The sequence below is a fragment of the Hippoglossus hippoglossus genome, chromosome 3, assembly GCF_009819705.1.
Source record: "Hippoglossus hippoglossus isolate fHipHip1 chromosome 3, fHipHip1.pri, whole genome shotgun sequence".
Taxonomy (NCBI): Eukaryota; Metazoa; Chordata; class Actinopteri; order Pleuronectiformes; family Pleuronectidae; genus Hippoglossus; species Hippoglossus hippoglossus.
The window spans coordinates 963,563-981,777 of record NC_047153.1 but is presented as its reverse complement, the minus strand read 5'-3'; the positions used below and the strand labels follow the sequence as shown (position 1 = coordinate 981,777).

At 41.3% G+C, this 18,215-nt stretch overlaps 3 protein-coding genes across 3 annotated transcripts; all 3 read right to left on the bottom strand.

Moving 5' to 3' along the window:
* Nucleotides 1-430: 430 nt before the first annotated feature.
* LOC117752623 (CUB and zona pellucida-like domain-containing protein 1) lies at nt 431-1,127 on the bottom strand. Its single transcript, XM_034570141.1, has 2 exons — nt 669-1,127; nt 431-569 (listed from the first exon to the last, which is right to left on the bottom strand). The coding sequence occupies exons 1-2, from the start codon at nt 791-793 to the stop codon at nt 446-448; spliced, it is 249 nt and encodes an 82-aa protein (XP_034426032.1). The 5' UTR covers nt 794-1,127; the 3' UTR covers nt 431-445.
* Nucleotides 1,128-5,767: 4,640 nt separating this feature from the next.
* LOC117779435 lies at nt 5,768-12,213 on the bottom strand. The gene is given in 14 exon segments (XM_034568628.1): nt 5,768-6,375; nt 6,466-6,658; nt 6,845-6,944; nt 7,524-7,924; nt 8,030-8,220; nt 8,525-8,583; nt 8,676-8,769; nt 8,772-8,818; nt 8,905-9,046; nt 9,843-10,059; nt 10,148-10,286; nt 10,428-10,565; nt 10,987-11,180; nt 12,076-12,213. Coding segments are annotated over 14 exon segments (2,175 nt in total). The 5' UTR covers nt 12,199-12,213; the 3' UTR covers nt 5,768-6,238.
* A 3,735-nt stretch (nt 12,214-15,948) lies between these two features.
* LOC117752631 (CUB and zona pellucida-like domain-containing protein 1) lies at nt 15,949-16,617 on the bottom strand. Its single transcript, XM_034570153.1, has 2 exons — nt 16,187-16,617; nt 15,949-16,087 (listed from the first exon to the last, which is right to left on the bottom strand). The coding sequence occupies exons 1-2, from the start codon at nt 16,309-16,311 to the stop codon at nt 15,964-15,966; spliced, it is 249 nt and encodes an 82-aa protein (XP_034426044.1). The 5' UTR covers nt 16,312-16,617; the 3' UTR covers nt 15,949-15,963.
* Between the last annotated feature and the right edge of the window lie 1,598 nt (nt 16,618-18,215).

Here is an 18,215-nt window from a genome sequence, read left to right as displayed (position 1 = left end):
ACCATTATGGCTACTTGTACATTACATATCATCGTTTTACATATAATAATTAAAATGTAAAATATATGCTCAACCCTGATTAGTGAAACTTAACTTTAAAAATAAATTGTAACTACGTATAAGTGTAGTGCCACCTTCAGGTCACCTGCGCTGAACTTCTGTGGACAACATGTAGGAGAATGTAGGGGAACTGTACTCAACTTAGGAAAGAAATGAACTTGAACATCATGCAGAGTTCATCTGTCCGCCGGGGCCTCCTCAAGAAACCACATTTAAATTCCACAGATCAAGATTTTATTGGGATCTGAACCACACTCATAAATATCAGAAACAAGATCTTTTTGAATGGGAATGAAATTAAGAAGTTGTTTGTGTTGTACGTTGAGTTTACATTTAATAAACCTTTATTGAGCCATTTCATTGGAAAACTGCCTTATCTAATATTTCAGGTTTCAGCTTCATCCTGAGTTACCTGGTCAAAGTTTCCTGTAAATTTGAAGGCCTGAACGCCAAACTTGAACGTAGGCCCAGTAGATGAGAAGACTTTAATTGTCTCATCTTTCAGACACCTGTTAAAAACAAAGGACACACAATCAAGACACTGCATAAGAACAATTGTTAATATCTTCCATGTGTACTAATAAAAGGATTTTGGCATTACCACTCACCCGTTCTTGATGAGGTCATAGAAGAGGGGGTTCTCAGGGTTGTCATCAGGAGTGGCTTTGCAGGATTCAACAAATATTTTCACATCTGGAAGTTCCGACTGAGCTTGAATGCCCATGTAGATCATGTCCAACAGCTTGACCTCCACTGGATAGGCCTTGGCCTCCACCTTATTTGTGAAGCTGCTATCGGGGAATATCTCAAAGGTGTAGCCAAAGCTGCCAAAGCTGGACTCTGTGAAAATGTAATCGGACTTGTAGAGGTTGTAGTAACTGGTGATGCTGATGGTTTTGGGAAACTGGCAGGAGAAGCCAATCTTAACCTTCTTCCTGCGGGTTATGATCTCGTTGGGCAGCTCGAAGGAGTTGATCTCATTCTTGAAGCTGATGTAGTCCCCTGAATCCTTGATTTACGACAAACAGACGTGGTAGAAAGGCCATGAACAGCTGAGAGCAGAACAAACAGATTCTTTCTCTGCATTTTGCTTAATTCTTCTCTTAAAAACACAGATTCGATCATGTGGATTTTTAGGAGCTGTTTGTCTGTTCACATTTTATTAATATCATCACATGGCTTCACTGAACAACACACATGTTAAGATAAGAGATATCAGAGACACAGACAGACAGAGATTTCTGGATCTCTTCTCTTCTCTTCTCTGCTCTTCTCTTCTCTGCTCTTCTCTTCTCTTCTCTTCTCTTCTCTTCTCTTCTCTTCTCTTCTCTTCTCTTCTCTGCTCTTCTCTTCTCTTCTCTTCTCTTCTCTTCTCTTCTCTCTGCACGACTCTATCTCTGCTGCCTCTTTCAAATGAGGACAACAAAGTCCAACTTCAGAGGGAATTGATTAAATAAATTAAATAAATAAGTAAAACCGGTTTGAACATTAATTATTGTTACGTGATTGTTATTGAGCACATTTTCACCAGTAACAAGCTCCAACAATAGTTTAGAATCGTCCGAGCAGAGGAACAAGAATGTTTTCCTGAAAGGCGTGAAAGGCAGTTGATGGCTTTGTTCAGCCCAGTGAGACAAATAGTGATTTGTGAATAGGGGCTATACAAATACAATTTGATTGACTGGCTCTTCTTAGTACGATTTGGTATGTCAATGATATTATCTGGTGTACAAGCCCTTTATTGGTCACGTCAGGGAACTGGCAGCCACCAGAATCATCCGATCAGTGCAATGCACGAATAAAGAGTTTAAGAGCGGTGCTGTCTGTCAGGATTCAGCAGCGTCTGTACAAACTGGGATTAAATGAGCTGATTCATATAAACACTCATTATTCTGTCCTGTGAGCAGGAACTTGAGCACGTGTTGTTTTGCAGTCGTACATTTTCCCCACATACGATTCATAAAACATGGTGGTACTTTCAACCACTACTACAAACACTCAGGCCACAAACTTGTAGACAAAAGTAAATCTTTATTTTCAGCGTTGGTTCAGACTTTGTTGATGGACAAACGTCGTCTTTATTTTTCTTTTTAAAGTGTAAAATGGAGCGACACCTGCGAGTTAGTTCAGGCAGCCAACTCGAGCTGCGCTGCTCCAATCATGTGACATACATCATGTGACCTCACTCTCCACAACCATCTATAATACACACACACCTTATCAGGTGGTCTATTGAAGTAGCTGCTGCAGTATTGCTACCAGCTGCTTCAGCCCCTCCACCACCCAGCATCCACCTGTAGGCTCCAACGGGGGGTTACAAGTATTAGCTCATCACTCCCATCATTCCTGTGTAATCATATGGGGGAGTGACGAAGTTGGAGCCTATATGCAAAACACTAAACCTGTTCATGCTCAGAACATTCCACTGAGCCCAGGAGGCTGAATGATGTCAATGTGTACTTAGACATTTAATGAAGGCTTTTGTAAACCTGACATGTGTTGTGCAATTGATACATTAAACGTCACACCATTACATGGTGTGCCTTTGGGCATTCAATAAATCTGAACAAATATTGAATATTCATATTAAAAATATGAAGTGGCAAAGTTGAAGGATATAGAGTTCTTGACAGGGTAGAGGTTGGCAAAATTCACACTTATGCAACATTAATGAAAACAACATTTGTGAAAGATACATTTTTATTATGAAGATAATAAAGTATAAAAACACAAATAACTAAAGGTGTACTTACTATATAAATATGTGTATGTGAGTATGCGTGTGTGTGTGTGTGTGTGTGTGTGTGTGTGTGTGTGTGTGTGTGTCTGTGTCAGTGAGTGTGCTTTCAAAATGGTGGCTGGCCACTATGAAGGCAATAAACCATCCCCCCCAGTATGTTTACGACATTTGGCGGGGGTCAGAGAGATGTGTGTGTGTGTGTGTGTGTGTGTGTGGGGGTGTGTGTGTGTGTGTGTGTGTGTGTGTGTGTGTGTGTGTGTGTGTGTGTGTGTGTGTGTGTGTGTGTGTGTGTGTGTGTGTGTTGGTGCCAAGTTAGAGAAAGTAGCTAGTTGCATGCAAAGAAAGACTGTGAAGAGCATAACATAACTAACATTAACTTTAAAATAACTTATAACCAAAATATCACAGCAACACAAATCAAACTTATAAACATCACACGGAATCGAATAAACAGTCTTTGCTTAGCCCAGTATAATTATTAAGCCCAGTTGTGTTACCCGTCCATTAATATACGGGAAAAGGTGGATGTGCTGTTTGAAGTCTAGTGAAGTCGTCTTGCTGGTTTGTGGCTCCTGTTGTTGTGGTTCTGCTGTGCAGAGAGACAGAGTGAGACACATGTTAAGAGTAAGTGATCACATGTGTCCTCAGTTGTTACAGAAGGATTGTGTCAGGATGTACTGTTCTGTATGTAATTTCACTGGGGGTGCAGTATCATTATTATGCCACTGTGAGGCGCTGAAGAATTAAGGACGCAAGCTTGTGTCATCACTGTCAGTGAAGAAGTGTCTGTCTACCTGATGTGCAGGTGCTAAGACAATAAACACAGCCACGGGCTAAACGGTTCACCGTCTCCGTCAAGTGTTTTCTCTCCGAGTGCAACGCAGAAGAAGCTGCCATCATTAAGCAACAACACATGTCAGAGAAACTCTTCCTCATACTTTGATTCATACCACAAATGTCTCACAAGGGCGGTGGATATATTAAAGGTTCATGTAGATCAGTGGTCACACGCGCTGTGTGTCGGTTGTCTGTGTGTCGGTTGTCTGTGTGTCGGTTGTCTGTTGTTCACACGCGCTGTGTGTCGGTTGTCTGTTGTTCACACACGCTGTGTGTCGGTTGTCTGTTGTTCACACGCGCTGTGTGTCGGTTGTCTGTGTGTCGGTTGTCTGTTGTTCACACGTGCTGTGTGTCGGTTGTCTGTGTGTCGGTTGTCTGTGTGTCGGTTGTCTGTTGTTCACACGCGCTGTGTGTCGGTTGTCTGTTGTTCACACGCGCTGTGTGTCGGTTGTCTGTTGTTCACACGCGCTGTGTGTCGGTTGTCTGTGTGTCGGTTGTCTGTGTGTCGGTTGTCTGTTGTTCACACGCGCTGTGTGTCCCCTACTGACGGTGGAGCTGCTGGTTTATCTCCTGCATTTCCTTCAGGAACAAGTTGGTTCATGTCCTAAACTAAATGTCCGGTCTGAAGACGAGCATCTTCCGGTCTGTGGATAACAATCAAAGTCCCGTTGGAACAAATGAGTGGATTCAGAAGGTGAAACGCTGGAGTGCTTTTACTTTGAAACGGGTTCGGGAAGTGATGTAAATACGTTTGTGTCATAAACAGATAAACATGGTGGTTCACAGCAGAATAAACAGAGAAAATGATCTTTCAACTGATTTTTAATGTTTATCTGATGAATTTATGTCACAAACAAATGGTTGCAACACTTTCTGTATGCCTTTTCAAAATAAAAGCACTTGAGCGTTTCTGTTAATGGAATTCATTCCCTTGTTTAAAAAGGTTTTTTTATTGTGAAATATTTGCTGGAGCGGAAGCTGCACGGATTCATACTGTGTAGTACTGGTATTTATCTGAGTACAAGGGACTTCTTTCATATAAGGAAATAATCCTATTTGTGGCCATATTCAAATCAAAGCCTATATGTAAAAACATTGTGCTGCAGTAGCAGCTCCTCTGCAGAACATGATGTGGAACTGAGAAGCTACATATTTTGCATTGTAAATATGAATTGATATTAATTTGAATATTGTGCATTGAATAGAAAAAATTGCACAACTGTCTTTCTTTGTGTATATTTATTTCTTGTACATTCAGCCTTTAACAGAAATTGCAAAAAATAATAAGTATGACCCTCCTAAGTTGTTTTTTGGAAGATATCCACAAGGTCACGACTGGTTGCTGTCCTGGCTCCTAAACGGTGGAACCAGCTCCACATGGACATCAGGACAGAAAGTCTACACATCTTCCGCCGCAAACTAAAAACACATTTCATGCGACTACACCTTGTATAAAAGTTTAAACTAACAATTTAGTAGCACTTAAATGGCACTTACTTATAGCACTTTGTAGTTTTGCTTTTTTGAAGAAATTGTACTTTTGTTGTGGGTTTGTTCCTCATGGTTGATGCACTTATTGTGAGTCGCTTTGGATAAAATCGTCACCTAAATGAAATGTAATGTAATGGTAGATCTCGGCTTAAGTTTGAAATTAAAAAGTGATCTTGGGCTAAAAGGCTGATGACCACTGCTCTAAGTCTTATTTGAAATGGAAACCAGAAGGTAGTATTCAGGTGGAATAAACCATTAAAAGCACAAGTAGTTAGACTGAAAGTCGTATTTGAGTGGAAAAGAACTCACAGGAAATTACTTCGATTAGTATTTGTTGTTTATTTTTAAGCCGAACACCAAAAAAAAGATTCAGTTCCAGTTTCCCAAAGGTGACAGTGACATAAACACATCTCTGCTTTAGACTGTTGATCAAACAAAACTTGACATATGAGAATTTTCCATGAATTGAGAAAATAATGGTCAGAGGAAGCAATGATGATGATGAAGCTGCAGCCTGAATCACCATGGTGACCATCCCTGGACCAAGAAGAAGAGCATCCCGTGCTGTTGCTTCATTCCTCCAGGTGACTAACATTTGGATTTTGCAGTTTGTAAATTGAGGTTTGGCAAAAACTGATTTGCAACTTGATATTTAATGTACATATACAACTCAGAGCGACATCAACCACACTCAACCATCTGACACTTCCCTGAATGACTTTGCATTGACAAACACTTCAGTGTGAAACAGAGATACAGTATATATACCTAATATGTATTCAGACACATGAGAAATGTGTGTGTTGGAAAGTAAAAACACACATTTCAATCAGAACACTTGTTTAAATCATATTGTAACACATCACAAATGAACAGTTATAAAACCACATGAGATCCCGCCTGTAAACACCACACACCTTTCAGATTTGTTCAAAATAAAAGTTAAATCTTACAAAAAGCTGCAGACATTCACAAGGATGTTGATATGAAATCCATCTGCTTACATTTGCACCTGATTAGATACATAAACCCCCACCAAAAACCATGAAAGAAGACTTGGTACAGTCTGAAGTGATCAATATAAATCAGTATTTCACACACGCTGCTGATTTAACTCTCAAATGTTGGCAAAGGTTGGTATTTGACCTTTGACACTTTGGCTCTGTACACGACCACTCCGCAGACCATGCCGACGGCTGCAAGAACACATCCAGCGATGAACACCAGGTTCAGATTCAGGTTGGTCGCTGAAGAAAGAGAAACACAATGTGAGTCGAGCTTTGTCCAAAATCAAGCTGGGATTCTGACGAGGCAGGTGTGCTCCAGGCGTGTCATACCTGTGGCTCTGACGCTCTCTGCCGATCTCCGTAAGCGCAATGGCCCCTGGGAAACGAAGTGACTTGCACTCTGGATGACAGCCTCTCTCTTGGAGCGCGGGGGGCTTGTTGACGTAGAGTTAATGCAACCTTTGGAACACCTGGTGTTGGAGTTCCCTGCTTCACACATCATGACCGAGCAGCTGATGTACACCTGAACACAACAAGACACGCCGTCGATATGTCAGCAGACGTACAGATCTAGAGTCAAACCTCTGCTCCACTTAATCCTCAGTTACTGTGTAAGGTTTTTAAAACTTGTCCATATATATATATATATATATATTCATGTACACTGTCCCTTTTTAATAAACAAAAGAAGTTCTAATCCACTGCTGACCTGATTGTTCAGTCCGATGAACTTGAAGGCCTCCATGCTGAACTTGAATTCTTTCTGTTCAGCGGGGGAGTGGATCTGAACAGTTGGATCCATTTTACACCTTTTCAAAGGAAGAAGAAAGAAAAAACATGGTAAGAACAGTGCCCCTGCACTTAAACGCCACTGGGGGGAGCATAGGCGACACCAAGACTAAGTCATAATGGATGAGAAATGAACCAAAATAAAAAATTGAGGCACGTAAATGTTTGTCAAAGATGTTTCTGTCATTTCAGGTCTTATCACACTGATGTTTGTTCAAGTGTTTCTGATCAGTTTGGTTTGAATTAGTTATTTGATGATGTAAGAACAGGCTGACATCACGATTGACAGCTGAGCCTGACTTGCGGTTGGCCGAGCATGTGTTTGGGAGGGACCTGGAGGCCACAGCTTCATTTCACCATCACTAAATGTCTGAGTTCATATCTGAGATATTTTGGCTTGATTTCTAGATGGTGGGAGAAAGTGGAGATTCTTCATTCATCTTTATTTAGAGGACGGACGTGACAGGCAATCGTTCACACTGTCATTCAAAGGCCCAGCTAGCTGCAAATCCTTTGACATATTTTACGTCCTTTCTTGAAGGCACCTTTACCCCTGACAACCAACATCTGCCTTCAAACAGTAGAGTGTGTTTTCATACCCATTTTCAAAGATGGAGTAGGTCGGGTGGTAGTTGGGGTTGTCGTATGGTGCAGCTCGGCAGGACTCCACAAACAGCTCGGTGTTGTTGACCGAGGAGGTGGCCTTGATCTTCATGTAAATCCTTTTCCCAATGTCGTACTCCAGAGGATATGCTGCTGGATCCATCATGGTTTGGAACTGGTTGTTAGGGTAGAACTCAAACTGGTAGGTGAACGTGCCGAAGCCCTTCTCACACACAGTGATGTTCTTCCTGTGTGCCACGAAGCTCAATGACACGTTTCCTCGTTTTGAGTACTGGCAGTAGAACTGCACCTCCATCTGGTGCTTCCTGGTGATCAGGTCACTGGGGTTGTCCACCGTGGTGATTTCGTTCTTGAAGATGAGGTTCTCCTTGTCTTCCTGCAGGACAGAAAGTTATGAATTCAGTCCTCATGCAGTAACCGACAAACAAGAAGCAGCACTGGTAACTGAGTGTGTAGTGAGATGAAATGAGGCCCTCGCTACCTCGATCTGAGTGCCGCAGGCGTTGAGGGGGATGATGGCGATGATGTGAGTGCTGTTGGAGTGTCTCTGGAGGCTGCAGGCCGTGTTGGAGGGATCATTGAGCTGCATATGATCCTCATGGAGTCGAGGGAATGAGGCTTTCTCAACCGATACTGTCATTGAGGACTCGTTGCAGATCACATGGGATTTAACTGGAACAAAAGAAGTACATTTTAAACCATAACCTTTTCAGTACTTTACATATAGAAATATAATAAATATTCTATGTGATTACTGATATTTAGTCTTTATTTCATATTGATGTATGTTAGATGTTAATGTTGCTATTATTTTGTTGTTGTCAGGATTACCATGACGACACCAGCCTTATTGTATGGTGTGTAGTTCAAGTTCCGGTGTTTTTCTGCCCTCTGCTGGTCAAAAAGTGCTTGATGCAGTTTTCAGTTGTGCTAAAAAAACATAGACTGCTGACAGTGATGTATCCTGGTGACTCACCTATTTCACTCCTGGCTTCCACAAGAACACACCTCATCTCGGACTGATAGACGGCAGGCCTGAAAAACATTTGTGAACATATGTGAAAAGTTAAACGATGGTTTCCTACGCACATGATGGTGTCAATAGAGAACTGAAGTCCGAGACTCACGATTTGACGGCTTCAACAGCAAAGCAGATCACGAAATGTTGTCCGTGGTCATCTGGGAGCGGCGTCCACCTGAGGACAAACTCTCCTTGTGTGTTCTGGGACTTTTGATATTCGCCGGCCCACTGACGACGATATTATTTATTCTGTGTGAAAACAGAACACAGTTATCGTGCTTGCTGAGATGTTTTGTTGCCACAAGGCCTCAGCGATCTCGTTGGTTCTCACTTACTTTGCATCTGTGGCCTGCGCTTTGACTCTGATTTCCAATTCCTTGTTGACCTCTGCTAGGAAACGACCTCCATTTGCAGGTGTTGGGGTCAGAAACTTGGGCAGGAAAGCTCCCTCCTGACATGACGGAGCAGGGGGGTCCACTGGAATTTAACAAATGTGATAAGTATTGAACAGCAATTAGCAAACTGCTACTGAGTCTTTTGTTAGTTGTAAAATCTAAATAAAGTCACAGCTCAGTAAAAACCAAAAACAAAAACTTAGGATTAATATGTTGAAAGAACGTCTCCTACAACTAAATTGTAATTTTTTATAAAATGAAGAACATGTTGTTCTAAAGCCAGAAATGCAAGAGTTAAGGGAAATACAAGGATTTTGAAGAACAAGGAATTTCATAGTGAAGAAGTTAAACTTCTCACAAATAAAACAACAATGTCAAAGTAAAAATACATGACAAAAATAACATAAAAGAATAAAACACTAAACGTGTGACAGAAATTGAATGATGAAAATCATGCGATGTGTCACAATAAGACTCTTTCTGCTGTATTTCCTCAGACAGGAGGCTCCAGAGCTTCGGAGCTCTTTTCTAAACCTGTGTTCCCTGAAGTCCTCAACCCAGAATCTGGAACAGTTCAAGGCTTCTGCCAGAGGCTCTCAAAGTACATGCAGGGTTGTACGAGTACAAAAGATCCGCAAAACACTGAGGAAGTGATTGAAGAAAAAAACTCTATTCTATTAAGTACAGGAAGCCCTGGTCTCAGTATTTTGTGAACATGTGTCACACATTAGGACGTTCTTAGAGGTCCAACACTTATAAAGACTTTTATCTCACTGAGCCCAGAGCAGCAGCAACAGGACCTCTGCTTGGTGGGACTTAAAAAGAATTGGCTGATTAAATATATTGTCATGTGTCAGGAAAAGTAAAAACATACTTACCAAGAAAAGAGAATTGCATAGGAAGTTTGCTGAGAGGAGTTGGGGTTGTGGTGGCCGCTCTCTTTCCTCTCCTCACGGTCATCGGAGCCTTGGAGGATCTGGATCCGTCTCCATATTGCAGATTGATGTAGCCTTGTGGGAAATCCTCCACCACCATCTCAAGTGCAAAAGCCTTGATGTTGGCTTGGGTGTAGTTGTAGTGCAATGTGCAAGAGCCCTATCAATGTGAATATTTATTATTAAAGGGAGACAAAGCATCAATGCATTAAAATACAAAGTATGGAGATTCAGATTTCTCAGCTGACCTGGTCTAAGAGGAAGCCTGGTGGCAGGTTGCACCTGTCGCACTCCGTCCCCCTGACGTTTCCATATCGACATCGAACTTTGTCCCCATCAGGATCAAAAGACGTGAGCTTGTATGTCCGAGGGCAGTTCTGAGGAACTCTTGAATGGACACGATAACAGGAGTTAGTAAAAAAAACTAAAGATGGAATCATCAGTGTTTAAAACAAATTCAAATTCTCCAGTGTCTGTGATAAAAGGGTTAAAGGTCGACAAGTTTCCAGGTATCTGCAGGAGACTTACCGGAGGAAAGGTAGGATGCCGATGTCTGGTGATCTGTTTGGTTTCCTGGTGTCAGACCTCTTTCCCAGATCTACCTCAGTCAGTAGACGCCAGTTGTTAACAGAATTGGCCGTTGAGCGCCAACAGCAGCCACTTGACCTGGTGTGTGTGGAGCAGATCGAGGTGTGTGAACATGACTGTTGTCAAGCAGGGTTGATAAATTAAATAATGCTCCACAAAATGTACTCAGTGAATACATGTTAAGAGCAGAAAGGTGAGGCAGTTTTATTTATGAAGCACATTTCTTACACAGAAGAAGATTCAAGGTGCTGCACAGAGACATTAAAAACAACTCAGGGACAAAATTCAATAAGTTTTTATACTTTGAAATGTATTGTCATGGCATTAACTCTTTGAGATGTATCACCCTGACTTCGAGGGGGTCCCAAACACATAAACAGTACAAGGGACAGAAACAACAAACAAGTCCATTGCAGATAACTTTACTGGAAATAAAACCAGTTTTAACTTAGTCTTACTAAGCAGCAAGTGAAAGTTAAGTAGCCTTAAAAAGACTCACCTCATCTGAAAAGGTTTGTCACTGCTAACATTAGTCGTGAAAACTGTTTCAGCCTCACAAGTGTTTACTGGCGTGTTGGTGTTCCTGTCAATCACACCCGACGGACGTCTAGCGACATTGAGACAGTTGCTCCCGTAGCACCTCCACGACAGGTAGTCGCATCTCGTGAAGATTGACTTGGTGCGAAGGTCCACCTGCGGGGAAAGATCAGAATGAACGCTGTGCTTCCAGGTGGTTGCTCTGGAACTACGGCCGGTAACTACGGCCAGTATCTAAGGCTGGTAACTTAGGCCGGTAACTCCGGCCGGTAACTAAGGTCAGTAACTAAGGCTGGTAACTATGGCCGGTAACTTAGGCCGGTAACTAAGGCCAGTAACTAAGGTCAGTAACTAAGGCTGGTAACTACGGCCGGTAACTTAGGCCGGTAACTAAGGCCAGTAACTAAGGCTGGTAACTTAGGCCGGTAACTAAGGTCAGTAACTAAGGCCAGTAACTAAGAACAGTAACTATATCCAGTAACTAAGACCGGTAACTAAGGCCGGTAACTAAGGCCAGTAACTAAGGCCAGTAACTAAGAACAGTAACTATAGCCAGTAACTAAGACTGGTAACTAAGGCCGATAACTAAGGCCAGTAACTAAGAACAGTAACTATAGCCAGTAACTAATGCTGGTAACTACGGCCGGTAACTAACCGTGACCAAGTTTAATTTATTTCATCCGTCTTATTTGTGTTTTATTTCCATGTATTTTGTCAAGCACATTGTAACCTTGTCTAGATAAGTGCTAAACAATTATAATTATCATTATTGTTGTTATTATTACTTTGTCTTGTTCAAAGCTAATTAGGGGTGAGAATTGGAAGTTTAACAGTATCCAAATCTTTAAGAATTTCATATGTAAAATGTATAAAATTACTATTATTATTAAATCAATACATTTTTTGTGGCCTTGATGCTTAACTAGAAAATCAAACAAAAGAAATTAAGCTCCCACAAACACAAGACAACAGTAATAATGAAGAAGAATAAGACATTTCTATCATGGACCAGATTCACACATTGTCTCTATGTCATCATTGCTTCTCTCACCCTGTACGTTCCATCAGGGTTTTGTCCTCTGTAGGTGAAGGTCGCACTTCCCCCTAATAGATGTGCTGCAGACGCCAGTGAGACCAGGAGCAGCTGAAGTAGGAGCACCGCTGTGGAAGCCATGATGCAGTGAACTGGTCTGTGTCCCGGGTGCCTCTCACATCCACCTGCAGCATCTTTATATACTGTAAGCTGGAGTTTGATGGAATGCACATTCGGGTTGAAAACAATGGGCTAACCCTAACCCTAACCCAACCCACCTGCAAAACCGGTTTGAACATTAATTATTGTAATTATTGTTATTTAAATGTTACGCACATTTTCACCAGTAACAAGCTCCAACAATAGTTTAGAATCGTCCGAGCAGAGGAACAAGAAAGTTCTCCTGATTTCGTATGAAGTTAAAGTTCTGACTGTCAGAACAGAGCTGCTGCTTCACACTTCTTATATGAATGAAATGACATTAGAAGAAGTTAGTACATGGATGCAGGTGTATTCACAGAAACTAGTCCAGACAAAGTCACAGAACTTTACAGGCTTTTTTCTTGAATAAGCTTCATTGATTTAGCTTTATTGATTTAGCTTTATTGTCCGTCCTGGGAGAGGCTTCCCTGACATGTGACGCCCTCTGAGGTCTCTACCTTCTCTTCCTGGTCTGAGGTTTTCTTGGTGGTTTTCTTCAATCTTGTTGAAGGTGAAAGGCAGTTGATGGCTTTGTTCAGCCCAGTGAGACAAATAGTGATTTGTGAATAGGGGCTATACAAATACAATTTGATTGACTGGCTCTTCTTAGTACGATTTGGTATGTCAATGATATTATCTGGTGTACAAGCCCTTTATTGGTCACGTCAGGGAACTGGCAGCCACCAGAATCATCCGATCAGTGCAATGCACGAATAAAGAGTTTAAGAGCGGTGCTGTCTGTCAGGATTCAGCAGCGTCTGTACAAACTGGGATTAAATGAGCTGATTCATATAAACACTCATTATTCTGTCCTGTGAGCAGGAACTTGAGCACGTGTTGTTTTGCAGTCGTACATTTTCCCCACATACGATTCATAAAACATGGTGGTACTTTCAACCACTACTACAAACACTCAGGCCACAAACTTGTAGACAAAAGTAAATCTTTATTTTCAGCGTTGGGTTAGGGTTAGTTGATGGATAACAGTCGTCTTTATTTTTCTTTTTAAAGTGTAAAATACCAGTAATCTCCAGTTTCAGGTAACAAAGCTGTGCCTAATAAACACAGTGGGTGTGTACTTACAGTGAGTGTCTAGTATCTAGGAGGAAGTTCATGCTCAGAACATTCCACTGAGCCCAGTTGGCTTAATAATGACAATGTGTACTTAGACATTTAATGAAGGCTTTTGTAAACCTGACATGTGATTGTTGAATGTAATCTGATGGCTCCGTTCACCTGAATATCTAAGACACATCTGAGAGAAACAGAGATACCTCAATCAATCATCTGTTTATTTTCAGTTACGGGAAGCAGCTCGTGTTTGAGTGAAGACGGTTCAGCCGAGGTCGGAGCAGCTGATCGGCCGGGCTGCTTGTTGAGCCACGAGACTTTGACACGGTCACTAAACAGAATAGATTTGTAAAATCTCGGCCGGTGGTGGTTCCGCTGCTTCCGCATCGGGCCCCCCCCTGCCTCGGGTGGTGCTGAGGCCTCTGTTCCGATGGAGCCACAGAGCGACACACAAGGTTCACAGGAGGAGAACAGTGAGGACAACCAGCAGGAGAACGAGGTCAGAGATAGTCACACAGCCACTAGAGAGGCGGAGTCAGTGCTCACTGATGAAGAAGATTTCATGATTGAGGAAGATTTTTTCAAACTGTCAACCAAAAGAAAAACCCCAGAAAACAAATCAAACAGTGAACAAGCAAACAAAGTGTCAAAGATAAACCCACCGTGTTCTTCCTCTCAGTCAGAGGACAGTTTGATGAACACCATCAGAACCTGCAGGTGGATGAAGAGAGTCTTTACTCCTTCACTAGGATCCGGACCTTTCTACACGACACTCAGGACACAAGACTGGTTAAAGAAGAAGATTTCTTCCCAGATCTAAAACTGTTCTGTGGTGGCAATTTCTGTTTAATAATACACAACTATACATAATCGTACACTATCAAACATTGTCATACATTGTCTCTCGGTGAGTTCAATTCTAACACCTGCAGGTGGGCTCACCCCACACAGCCACCTATTGTAACGTGTATAGAATGAGCACAGAGCATAGTACATGGATGCAGGTGTATTCACAGAAACTAGTCCAGACAAAGTCACAGAACTTTACAGGAGTGGGTTTGAGATCCCAATGAAGTTTCAGTTCAGTGTGTGGACCAACTCATCTACAGTATACTCACGTGTGTACTCATGTAAGAATAGAGCAACTGTATTTCTATTGGGAAACAAAATGGAATCCAGAGGTTCGGGTCTTTCGAAGCTCATTAAAACATTTAATAAGCTTTATTTATTAAGTTTAGTAGGTGTTTATGGGATGTTCTCTGATTGCATTTCTTCTTAATCCTCTAAAACAATACCCTTTGTTCAGAAATTTAAAGGGTGTGACCGGCATTCAATCTAGTATGTGTCACTCTGATCAAGTGTGTTCTGAAATCCTGTGGGAGTGGCAGATGTTCAGATGTGTTCACTCAAGCTTCTCACATGATTAGACTCTATTTGCCCCAGGCTCATAGCGTCACATGGATTGGACTCGTTCACCCATCGCTTCTTTATGAGCATTGTGTGACAAGAATATGTTGCAACAGGAAATTTATAAATAGTCTCAGACTATAAGCTGTTGGCTCAGTGGTCAAGTGGGTGTCACACTTTCAGCAATACCATAGACAACTATGTGGTAGCCCTAACATCCGCTGGTGGCCACTAACACCTGCTATAATCTACTGGTAGTTGGAAACCTAAATTGTGCAGAAGACCTTCAAACGTACATCAAAATCAAGAAGCATCTCAATAAGCAAAGGTAAGAGATCAGACCCTAGGTTCTACATCAAACTATTATCATCATTATGATTATGATGATGATGATTATTATTATTGCAAATGTCCCCATTGCAGGACTAATAAAGGACTTCTTAATCTTAATCTTAATTATTGTTGTCATTATCATTATCATCATCGTCATCATTATAGTTATTATTATTATTATTAGTATAATTAATAATAATTACTGCTCATTATTTATGTCTCTTATTGTTTCATTATAACAGTCGGAGTTGAAACCCGATGGTTACACAACTGTTCCTGGTCCTGACACACTTATGATGGTATGTCAGCCGCCTTTGATCTTCTGGAATGCCAAAATGAGCTCTTTGGTTTGCTTTGGCAATGAAAGAAGGTAGAATCTTTTAGAGACGTATCTTTTGATGTTGGAAAACACCAACAACCCTTTAAGTTTAGTGGAGTTCATCAACCATTATGGCTACTTGTACATTACATATCATCGTTTTACATATAATAATTAAAATGTAAAATATATATATGATCAACCCTGATTAGTGAAACTTAACTTTAAAAATAAAATTGTAACTACGTATAAGTGTAGTGCCACCTTCAGGTCACCTGCGCTGAACTTCTGTGGACAACATGTAGGAGAATGTAGGGGAACTGTACTCAACTTAGGAAAGAAATGAACTTGAACATCATGCAGAGTTCATCTGTCCGCCGGGGCCTCCTCAAGAAACCACATTTAAATTCCACAGATCAAGATTTTATTGGGATCTGAACCACACTCATAAATATCAGAAACAAGATCTTTTTGAATGGGAATGAAATTAAGAAGTTGTTTGTGTTGTACGTTGAGTTTACATTTAATAAACCTTTATTGAGCCATTTCATTGGAAAACTGCCTTATCTAATATTTCAGGTTTCAGCTTCATCCTGAGTTACCTGGTCAAAGTTTCCTGTAAATTTGAAGGCCTGAACGCCAAACTTGAACGTAGGCCCAGTAGATGAGAAGACTTTAATTGTCTCATCTTTCAGACACCTGTTAAAAACAAAGGACACACAATCAAGACACTGCATAAGAACAATTGTTAATATCTTCCATGTGTACTAATAAAAGGATTTTGGCATTACCACTCACCCGTTCTTGATGAGGTCATAGAAGAGGGGGTTCTCAGGGTTGTCATCAGGAGTGGCTTTGCAGGATTCAACAAATATTTTCACATCTGGAAGTTCCGACTGAGCTTGAATGCCCATGTAGATCATGTCCAACAGCTTGACCTCCACTGGATAGGCCTTGGCCTCCACCTTATTTGTGAAGCTGCTATCGGGGAATATCTCAAAGGTGTAGCCAAAGCTGCCAAAGCTGGACTCTGTGAAAATGTAATCGGACTTGTAGAGGTTGTAGTAACTGGTGATGCTGATGGTTTTGGGAAACTGGCAGGAGAAGCCAATCTTAACCTTCTTCCTGCGGGTTATGATCTCGTTGGGCAGCTCGAAGGAGTTGATCTCATTCTTGAAGCTGATGTAGTCCCCTGAATCCTTGATTTACGACAAACAGACGTGGTAGAAAGGCCATGAACAGCTGAGAGCAGAACAAACAGATTCTTTCTCTGCATTTTGCTTAATTCCTCTCTTAAAAACACAGATTCGATCATGTGGATTTTTAGGAGCTGTTTGTCTGTTCACATTTTATTAATATCATCACATGGCTTCACTGAACAACACACATGTTAAGATAAGAGATATCAGAGACACAGACAGACAGAGATTTCTGGATCTCTTCTGTTCTCTTCTCTTCTCTTCTCTTCTCTTCTCTTCTCTTCTCTTCTCTTCTCTTCTCTTCTCTTCTCTCTGCACGACTCTATCTCTGCTGCCTCTTTCAAATGAGGACAACAAAGTCCAACTTCAGAGGGAATTGATTAAATAAATTAAATAAATAAGTAAAACCGGTTTGAACATTAATTATTGTTACGTGATTGTTATTGAGCACATTTTCACCAGTAACAAGCTCCAACAATAGTTTAGAATCGTCCGAGCAGAGGAACAAGAATGTTTTCCTGAAAGGCGTGAAAGGCAGTTGATGGCTTTGTTCAGCCCAGTGAGACAAATAGTGATTTGTGAATAGGGGCTATACAAATACAATTTGATTGACTGGCTCTTCTTAGTACGATTTGGTATGTCAATGATATTATCTGGTGTACAAGCCCTTTATTGGTCACGTCAGGGAACTGGCAGCCACCAGAATCATCAGATCAGTGCAATGCACGAATAAAGAGTTTAAGAGCGGTGCTGTCTGTCAGGATTCAGCAGCGTCTGTACAAACTGGGATTAAATGAGCTGATTCATATAAACACTCATTATTCTGTCCTGTGAGCAGGAACTTGAGCACGTGTTGTTTTGCAGTCGTACATTTTCCCCACATACGATTCATAAAACATGGTGGTACTTTCAACCACTACTACAAACACTCAGGCCACAAACTTGTAGACAAAAGTAAATCTTTATTTTCAGCGTTGGTTCAGACTTTGTTGATGGACAAACGTCGTCTTTATTTTTCTTTTTAAAGTGTAAAATGGAGCGACACCTGCGAGTTAGTTCAGGCAGCCAACTCGAGCTGCGCTGCTCCAATCATGTGACATACATCATGTGACCTCACTCTCCACAACCATCTATAATACACACACACCTTATCAGGTGGTCTATTGAAGTAGCTGCTGCAGTATTGCTACCAGCTGCTTCAGCCCCTCCACCACCCAGCATCCACCTGTAGGCTCCAACGGGGGGTTACAAGTATTAGCTCATCACTCCCATCATTCCTGTGTAATCATATGGGGGAGTGACGAAGTTGGAGCCTATATGCAAAACACTAAACCTGTTCATGCTCAGAACATTCCACTGAGCCCAGGAGGCTGAATGATGTCAACGTGTACTTAAACATTGAATGAAGGCTTTTGTAAACCTGACATGTGTTGTGCAATTGATACATTAAACGTCACACCATTACATGGTGTGCCTTTGGGCATTCAATAAATCTGAACAAATATTGAATATTCATATTAAAAATATGAAGTGGCAAAGTTGAAGGATATAGAGTTCTTGACAGGGTAGAGGTTGGCAAAATTCACACTTATGCAACATTAATGAAAACAACATTTGTGAAAGATACA